This window comes from Erithacus rubecula, assembly GCF_903797595.1.
Source record: "Erithacus rubecula genome assembly, chromosome: 2".
In the NCBI taxonomy this organism is placed as follows: Eukaryota; Metazoa; Chordata; class Aves; order Passeriformes; family Muscicapidae; genus Erithacus; species Erithacus rubecula.
Window position 1 is genome coordinate 89,003,351 of NC_136685.1, and position 10,000 is coordinate 89,013,350.

Genomic DNA, 10,000 nt, shown 5'->3' on the forward strand with positions numbered 1-10,000 from the left:
TCCGCAGTCCGTCAGTCCCCGAGAAAGTTACAGAGAAAACAAACGCAAGCAAAAGCTGCCACAGCAGCAGCAGCAGAGTTTCCAGCAGCTGGTTTCGGCGAGGAAAGAGCAGAAGCGAGAGGAGCGCAGACAGCTGAAGCAGCAGCTGGAGGACATGCAGAAGCAGCTGCGCCAGCTGCAGGAGAAGTTCTACCAGATCTACGACAGCACCGACTCCGAAAATGATGAAGATGGCAACCTGTCTGAAGACAGCATGCGCTCCGAAACCATGGACGCGAGAGCCGGCGACTCCGTTGGCAGGTCGGACAATGAGATGTGCGAGCTGGACCCGGGGCAGTTCATCGACCGGGCACGGGCCCTCATCCGGGAGCAGGAGGTAGCGGAGAACAAGCCAAAAAGAGAAGGTCCTAAGGAGAAGGAGCAAGGGCCAAACGCCTTCCACCCCGAAGGCAAACACTTGGCTGAGACCCTCAAGCAGGAGCTGAACACTGCCATGTCACAAGTTGTGGACACAGTGGTCAAAGTTTTCTCATCCAAGCCCTCCCGCCAGCTTCCTCAGGTCTTCCCACCCCTCCAGATCCCGCAGGCAAGGTTTGCCGTCAACGGGGAGAACCACAACTTCCACACGGCCAACCAGCGCCTGCAGTGCTTTGGGGACGTCATTATTCCCAACCCCCTCGACACCTTCGGCAGCGTCCCCATGCCCGGCGCCACCGACCAAACCGAGGCGCTGCCCCTCGTCGTCCGCAAGAACTCCTCCGACCAATCGGCCTCGGCCCCGCCGGCCGGCGGCCATCACGCCTCCCTGCACCAGTCCCCGCTCTCGGCCACCGCCGGCTTCTCCACCTCCTCCTTCCGCCACCCCTTCCCGCTGCCCCTCATGGCCTACCCCTTCCAGAGCCCGCTGGGCGCCCCCTCGGCCTCCTTCCCAGGGAAAGATCGCGCCTCCCCTGAATCCCTCGACCTGACCCGGGAGACCACCAGCCTGAGGACCAAGATGTCGTCGCACCACATGAACCACCACCCCTGCTCGCCCGCCCACCCGCCCAGCGCCGCCGAGGGCCTCTCCTTGTCCCTCATTAAGTCCGAGTGTGGCGACCTGCAAGACATGTCCGAAATCTCGCCCTACTCGGGAAGTGCAATATCCTTTTCGAAAGATGAGTGAGAATCAGCTGGTGGGAGAGGATGAGGGGCCGTGCTGGTGCCAGGGGCCTTTCCTCGGTGCTCGCAGGGTGCAGGGGGGCGGCTTGGCGAGGCCAAATAAAACATGTGGTGTTGACTGACAGCACTCTTTCAGCAATGGTGTTCACCTAAAAATGCTGCTGGCCCTCCCCCAGCCTTCAGTCCACCTCGTGGGGTCAGGAAGGCAGCCAAACCCATGACCACAGTGCCAGTGGGTTTCCCTGGGCTGGCAGATCCTTCCTCAGGCAGGGAGGTGATCGAGGGGACATCACCCTCAGCCAAAAACCATTCCAGCTAGGGCCGGGCCACCCCTTTTTCCTGCCCTGCCAGGCCAATTCACAATCCATGTCAATGGTGTCAAGGCTGGGGCTCGCAGAGAGCCACGGCCAGGTCGTCTGTGAGAGTTCAGCTCTCAAGTACGTAAGGGAAGCGAAGCACGAGAGACGCAGGTACTGATATATTCAGGCTGCATCAAGTTCTTTCCCCCCACCCAGAGGTCTGTTCCTCAGCCCTTGTGCAGCTGCCTGCTATGCATGATTAACCTCTGTTCAGCCATACACAGAAATCTTTTGTCCTAACATACACAAAGCAAATTATTTTGGAAAGCTAGAGAGAACAATTAAATATAAAACTTCAGCTGTATTAAATTTACAGGACACTTCCCCTGCTTAAAAAAAAAATAAGATGATAATAAAATCTCTCATTGTAGCTCAATAGCAGGCTTTAGCTAGGGTGACAAATCCATCTCTGCCTTTATTTAGGCATATCCAGACACAGTAATCATCTTCTTTTTTTTTTTTTTTATTTTTTTTCTTTCCCTGGAAACTAGTTTTTTGGTTGTTGTTTTTTTGGCTTTTTTTTTTTTCTTTTTTTCTCATTTAGCAGTAATGCCTTCCAGTCCTTCCATCTTTTCCCATAACATGCGTTTTGGTCAGAAGGTTTTGTTTCCAGGTACAGTTGTATTGAAAGCAAATAAAATACCATGCCTATCCCCTGCTAATTGAGGATTTTGCATGAGGAGTAGATGGATAATTTTTCCCAGCTCCAAGACCCCAGCAGAAGGCAACAGCCCAGGCACCTTAGATGACTCTAATTTCAGTCCCAAAATGATAAAAAATAATTGCAACAGAATAGCTCTCCCCTCTCTGGGTAACAGTAGCAGTGGTGAAACTTGTCCCCTTTGGAGAGGTGTTCCTGTGGACGCAGATGGCTTAGGCTGTGATTCTTCACTGTGTATATTCTAGGTGATTGATAACTCTGGTGGTTTTAGAATAATTTAACCACATCTAGAGTTGAATCCTCAGGAGGGTGGTGTCAGGGCTCTAGACCTGCTGGTTACCTGGATTTCCTACCCCTCCCACGACACTGGGAGCCAAAGGCAGGTCCAAAGCCCATTACCACCACTCTTTGATCCAGCTTGGGTCTAGTCTGAGTCAGGTGCTTAACCTGTATGAATAGTCCCATTTCTATAGAGGAAAGTGTTTTCTGTTGGAAAGCACCTTCTTTAGGTGTTGGTGTTTTCGAGAAGCAGCTGATAGTGGATGTGGTGTTTGAGGTACCTTTTCCCCAGAAAATTATATTGTTGAGTGTTGGTAGCAGGGAAATCTTTTCCTCACTGTCTAAATTGTAAGGCAAAGAGAGGAGGCAGTCTAGATGCAACATCACTCAGAGGTTGTGCCAATTATTTGGGGTGTTCCAAATCAAAAATCTCTCCTGCATATTGAAATGTAAGTGCAGTGCTTGGAAAGCAGTCCCAAGGTCAACAGGAGAGGCAGCTGAGGGCAAGACTCAGGCCAGGGCAATTAATTTCTACCAAATATAGAGTGGCATACTAATTGTTTTTGTATAAAAGTAGTTTTCCCATCCTGGAGGAGCAGTGATGAGAGGTGAAACAAGCCAAGAGTGTGAACTAGGAGTAGTTCTAGGGCTGCACTTGATCCTCACCACCCGTGGAGCATCTCTCCCCCACCCCTCCCATTTCTCCCTCTTTCTCCTGGTCATTCTTACTGGTGCTCACTGTTGGAGCTTGTTGCTTCTGCTGAAACAGGGGTGCAAGAGTCCCCTGCTGCTCCAAGGAATAGCCAGGGGAAATGCCTGGGTGCTACAGTGATCCCTTTTCTTTCTCACTGCCCTTCTTTCCCTGCCATCTGGAAAGCACTCTGACTTTCCCACCTAGGCACTAGTGCAGACTGCAGTTTTTTCTGGATTTAGATCCAAACCAGATTTATTAAATAACACTTCTACATGAGTATACAGCTCAGCTGTAGGGATGGATGATTTTTTTCTAGCAGCAGCTCACGTGTCCAGGTAGCTTACAATTTTCCAGGGAAATGCATGGGGTGGAGGTTGGTTTGTTTCTGGTCAGCTCTGTTGTGGCACTTTTATTTTACATGGTTGAATGTGCATGTATAGGGAATAAATTTCTTGAAATAAGCAGATCTTTCTTCCCTGCAGAAAGTAACATCTGTTTTTCTGGACAATGCAGCCAGGATGAAAACATAAGACCAGCAGATACAGCCAAGTTCAGATTTTAGTAGTAAGTTAAACACTAAACTAGCCTGGGTTTTGTTTTCTTGGTTTTTTCTTTTTTTTTTTTTTTTTTTTTTTTTTTAACCAACGGCTGTAAAATGTATCTGATCATTCTTTGCTGAATTGCATAAGGAAATGGTTAATGTTTGTGTATGTTGCTAAACAAGATAAGATGCACCTGCAGTCTGAATTCCCATCTTGGTCATTAATGCAGTCTGTATCTTTGCAAACTAATCTGTTTAATCAAATATTAAGTTTTATTCAAATTCAAAAAGAAACAGACAGTGAATTGTTTTCCTGCATGATCTTTCTTTGTCATGCATCCTCTTTGCATCTCAAGAAAAATAGCCTTGTTCAGTCACAAAACATTTGCATAGATCAAAATTGAAGCACAACAGCAGTTTGTGTGCTGTTAAGACGTGCAAAGGTGAAGAAGTTTAGCGTGTTGTCCCTGGCAAGAGGGCTTAGAAACATTAGTGCAACTTTCTACAATTTTATTTATTTTTAAACAGAATTCCAATCCAAGTGGAATAAGTTTCAAAGTCCCAATATGCAAAAGCTATAATTAGTGAATTACAACATTTTGAAATGGGGAGTTATTACATCTGACTAAAATGAAACTAATTAAACTTTTTAAAAAAAGGAGAGATTGTACAGCAAACTGGATAACTCTGCTGTTGAGGAAACCTGGGTGATGAACAAATGCTTTGCAACCAGCCAACCCTTCTTTGGAAGGACTTGATGATGCTTTGAGATTCGGTTATTAGGAGCCTGGCTGATTAAAAGTACCCGAGGTGTAACTTAAGGAGCAGCTTGGCTTTGCTGCTGCAGACTTTTTTTACCTGATACAGCCTATTCTTACCACTTTTCCTTCAGCTCAGAGCATGCGTGGGCTAGATAAGCCTGTTAGAGCGTTTGTGGGGGCTCAGGCTGAGAGTAACAGGAGTGAAAGATCATCTCTGCTGAAAAATACTTTTGCAAAAAGAGGAGCATTACCCGGGAGGAGGATTGTACAAATGAATCAAATGCTGTGCAGTGCCACCCCTGTGCTTCTCCTGTTAAAACACACAGAATGTGTATATGTTTTGTCTCCATATGTTTTGTTCCCAGTCTTTCACTTCCTATTTCTTAGAGCTTTGCCATTTTTCTGCCGCTGCTGTGTTAGGTGAGGCAACGTTGTACTGTGTAAACCCACAAGGCAGAGACTCTCAGGTTGTTTGAACACTGCTTTAGGTTCAGCTGCAGTACACTGTTCCTCTGATCTTTTATGTTCCTGAGCAGATGTCTTTCATTAATTTATGGATTTATCATCTTTTCTTTCTCTCCTTTTTTTTTTTTTTTTTTTCTTTTTTTTTTTCTTTCTTTTTTTTCCTTTTTTTTTTCTTTTTTTTTTTTACACCTGGCAGCTGGCTCAAGTTTCAGCAGTTATTGTCTATTTTGCATTAGCCATAGAATTGAATGTCATCTGTCTTCACAAAGCTATAGCTAAGAGAATTGAGGCAAGCCACACGAGCTGCTGGGACAGAGCTTGTTTGCGTTCCATTCGGCACCCCTCCTCCCTTTACCTCCTTAATATTTATTTGTGCTCGTTTTCTTTCCTGGCCTTGAATGGGGCTTAGCTCGTGTTCGGTACAGCTGTATGTTTACTGAATCTATTTCATCATGAGTCATTGTGCGTGTGTAAGTATCCTGGAAACAGCTAGTGCTTTCTTGGAAGAACAGTTGCTTTTCAGCCCAAGCACTTAAAAAGGAAATTAAGCAATTGGTCAGTTCAGTTGTTTTTTTTTTTCCTTTTTCTGAAATAGCAATGGGTTATCTAATTCTTAGCTCTTAAGTCTGTCATTAACTATTTTTTGCTAGATTATTACAGATCATATCTTTTATCGCAGTAAAGCGTTAACCTTAGGATCAAGATATACAGATTTGTTGCATATTTGATATTGCTTTAAGGCTGCCAAGTGCTTAAGAACAAGTATAATTTTAATAAAAAATGGATTTCTGGGAATTTGAGTCTCAGAGCATCTTTTAATACATGTTTCATTCAATATCAATATCCTCTGGCATTGGAGCAGAAAATATTTAAAAATCCTAAATGCAGAAGGAATACAAATGCTTAGAAAACTGTCTAATATGCTTAAATCCAGCAAATATGAGAGGGTTTTTTTGAAGTTTAAGTCCATCCTTGAGCTTGCATTGAAAGAGAATATACACCAAACCCGATATTAACATGTTGTCGGCATCAGAGGAATTGCAAATTAAGGAGACTCAAGATTACTTTTTTTTTTTTCTCTCCTACTGGAGTTCCCTTTTGGACCCCCACTTTCCTGAAAGGATCACATAACAAAATGGATTTCTGGCACAGAAGTTTTGATTTGTCTAAAACTCTTATCACTGAGCAATAGGTGACAGCTTGCTACTATTATTTCACTTACGTATTTTGACAGATGGCACTGCAGAGTGTAATGCTCTTTTAGACTTCTCTATCAGTCTAATGGAGGTAACTGGAGGTTCTTTCAACTCTTCTCTTGGCACAAGAAGTATGTCAGTCATAAATTATCTTCTTTGTAATCATTAAGCATCTAAAACAAAATGCAAGTTCAGCTGAGCTGTTTTTCATGTACTTCCAGATAATAAGAGGGTTTTAAACTAATATTGTCAATGCCTTTTTTTTTTCAATGTTACTTTTTTCTAATCTAAAAACGAACCTTGTAACTGAAATAAAGGGAGAGGGTTTCAGCAGATTTCAGGAATTAGAAAAAAAAAACCAGGAATTTTGCTGAAAAGGCCTAGCTAATCATCAGTAGGCTGCTGATAAAAATTAGTCTGGGTTTCCCGTCTCGAGGCCTGGAGTGGGATGTTCTGTGCTGACGTGCAGCTGGCTGTAAGGCAGAAGAGGCACCTTGGCTGCAGTGCATCTGTCAACTTGGTTGACCTTCCCCTCACCGTAAGGTGTGAACCGAGTGAAATTTTCAACAATTGTGTTTAGGAGAAACAGTCCTTAGAGAAGCTTCTGGGAAGAACCCTTAATTGACCTTGTGGGGGCTGCATTGATTTTCTCCACGTGCATCTTTATTTCTGATAAATTATAAAGCCATTAATTTGCTGAGGAAATGGCAGGGCCAGCCTGCGGCACAGATGTGACCAGAGCCGTCCTAGCACGCAGTTCACAAAAGGGAGCCAAGAAGCTGGGAGAAAAATCAGCAAGCAGAGATTGTTATGGTTAGCTTCACATTCCCTTGGGAACTCTTTTAGTTGCTTCTGTTTACAGATCTAAAAGGTAATGATGTTTCCAGGATAAATAGGCTGCCTTATAGGGTAAGTGGCCATTTATTGATCTGCTAGCCCTCATGTATTGATTGGCTAGCCCCAAATACAGCTCTGTTCTCCAAGGAGTTAACTGTGTAAATCAGGAGGCGACAAGTTTGTGGCAGAGGGATTCAGCGGCCAAGGGGCTCTGCCTACTACAAATTTCACTTTGATTTGCAGGGCAGCCACTGGAGCAGAGCAACAGCAGGACTAGAGAGAGTTACCAAGATGTTAAAATTTATCCACATGAATGGGACAGGCGAAATGTGCTGCCTGCGTAAAACTGCTCAAAATCATAAAATGTCTCTGATTGTCTTACATTCATCGGTTTTATTGTGTGCAAGCAGCACAACACGGAGAGGAAAAGAAACTTTAGCTGGCATCGGAAAGGAGAAGGAGAAAAAAGCTCCCGATAAGTTTTCTGCGGCACATGCTTCCTGCATTTGTTTCCGTAGCAACAAGTGAACGTACATATGGTGCACAATCCGTAAACTTGAAAGATCCCTGAGACCCAGCACCTAAACTGATAGGATACACAGGGTTTAGGTTACATGGCCACTCATCCCATGTTTGCCTCTTTTAGAGAAAATCACAGCGCAGCAGTTCAAATGTTAATACTTTCTCCTGTAGTCTGAGGAGCCATAGACTATTTAACAGGGCACTTTGTTAGCTCTGTATGTTCAGAAACAGCTTTCTCAAGAAAAGAATTTTCCTTTACTAATTCAATCCTACATGCAGGAAGGCTTGTCACCGAATCACTTGAAAAAGGCCAAGCTCATGTTCTTTTACACCCGGTACCCAAGTTCCAATATGCTGAAAACCTACTTCTCAGATGTAAAGGTAAGAAAATCTCTTCCCCCACCTCTTTGTCTTAACTGCATGCTGTATTTTCTCACAAAATGTATTGTTTTATCATGTTAGAGATTTGCAATATTTCTGGGTACATAAAGGATACATCCTGACCTTATTCACTTGTTCTTCCTGTTGAGGTATACCCTGCTTGTGCCTGGATGAGGAAAGGGAATGTTTCTAAATCTTAAAAAAAAAAAATCAAAATTTTAAAGCAAAGGATAATTATTACAGTAAATTAAAGGGTCTTCACTATATATCCTATTAAAAAAGGAGATTTTTGTGGTGGTGGAAATGTACTTCCAAGAACATTTTGGAGCAGTTCTCAAGTGCTCCCTCATTGTTTCATTTCGGTTGGTTTCCTCATATTTGTGCTTACATAAGCAGAGTGTAGAATCCCTTTCTTTCTGTCAAAAAGAAACAGTACATTGAAATTCTCCATGCAGAAGCTGCTTAAAAACAAAAGTGATGATTGTCTCTTATTTACAACTTAATTTGTTGTTGATGCAGAGTACACTGAGCATAAGGAGGATGAATAAAGTGACAGATTCAGGCCACATTATTCAAATGAGGATATGAAAGCTGTCGACATACAGCTGCATCCTCCCTCATTCTACAGAATATTAGGACCTCCTGATTTTTTTTTCTAAAAGTAATTGTTCCTTCACATCAACTTGATTTTGTGCTAATCATCTAAGTTTTTTTAAAAAAACCACATAGATTGTGTTTTAATGATTATAATGGTATGCATGGTGTCATTATCTAAGTAACTTTATAAACATTACATTAGCTTAAATTAGTTTGTTACATATCGTTCCCCCCCTCCATGTCCCCCCCAACCAAATTACAGAAATCCTTCTTTTAATCACTTCTGTGTTATGGGTTTTTTCAGTCTTAGCAGATTATCCCACAGGTTGTGAACTTGGCCCAGTTTCTGCTGATCAGTTTTCTTTGGTCAAGTTTCTTGGCAGTTTTTCCCCTTTATTTTTTTTTCCATTTAATGTTGCTTGCACATCTCAATACACTCCTGCCCCTCACAGCCGTGTCCTTGGAGGTTCCTCTATTCAATGCCATGTGCTGAGCGGATGGTGACAACATTTATAAAAAGGAGGGGGGAAGCAATACAGGCACTTCCTAGGCTAAATGGCTGGTCAAGAATCATTAAACACACACAAAAAAAAGCTGCAAATGGTGCAGCGGGCCAAGTGGAGGGTTTGCTCTCAGAGTGGATCCACCTGGAGTGTTAAAATCGGCGGGAGCATTTCAGGCAACGCTGCTCCGATGAGGTGCCACAGGCAGATGTAGAGCTGGCAGTGATGCTCAGGAGGGTCTGCTCTGGGGCTACCCTGTGACTTTGCCCCTGAAAGTTCATGCAGCCAGGTGTGCTGAAGTGGGGATATTTTTTTTGCTGGCGTTTCTGCTTTATTTCCACTTTTTAAGAAGATACACATTTATGTGTTTGCATGCACACATTGAGTTTGTCTTCTGAGAAAATTGTGTAAAATACAGAAATTTACTTTAGTTCCACCTAACATTTATACGGCACCAGCAGAAACCCAAAAAGGCTTTACAAACCACCAGTGTGAGATGGGGTCATTTGTCCTAAAGTAAATGCAGCCCCTTCCCTGGGGGACAGGTGACAGCCACACATGGTCAGCAGCACCAGAGAACCAGGGATGTAAATATCAGATGTACTAATCTTTTCTTGAGCTTTTCCATACCTTTAAATGCTTTAAAGTGCTTAGCATGTGTTTGCAATTTCTAGAGCCAAAGGATGCTCCCCCATTAGCCCACCTGCAGTCCCATTAGCTTCACCCCTCCTTACGGAAGCGAGAGGACATAATTTTGTTTAAATGGAGCCAGAATGTCCTTGTGGTTTAAGCAGGTGTCCCCTACCAGTGCCGATGAGGACAACTGCTTGCCACTGGAACGCTCTCATCCATGAGCTGAGAACACATATGTAAATAGGTACCCTAATGAGACGTTTCCATGTGCTGCGCTGGCCAAATGTTTGGTTCTGGAGATTGTGGCTATATTAATAAAGATGTATGCGTAACGTGTAATACTTGAAGCAATCGTATTTAATTTCATTACTAATTGCCCTTAAAAATGAAAAGAAACTGTATTAGTGCAG

General features: G+C 43.5%; 1 protein-coding gene across 7 annotated transcripts in view; it reads left to right on the forward strand.

The window, feature by feature from the left end:
- The window catches only part of PROX1 (prospero homeobox 1), a 49,763-nt gene that overhangs the window by 8,597 nt on the left and 31,166 nt on the right, over positions 1-10,000 (forward strand). For all 7 annotated transcript variants that reach the window (XM_079297540.1, XM_079297541.1, XM_079297542.1 and 4 more), the window contains 2 exons: positions 1-1,141; positions 7,750-7,857. The exon at positions 1-1,141 is cut by the window's left edge and continues 648 nt beyond it. In XM_079297540.1, coding sequence (XP_079153666.1) covers positions 1-1,141; positions 7,750-7,857 — 1,249 coding nt within the window. The remainder of the gene's footprint in view (positions 1,142-7,749; positions 7,858-10,000) is intronic.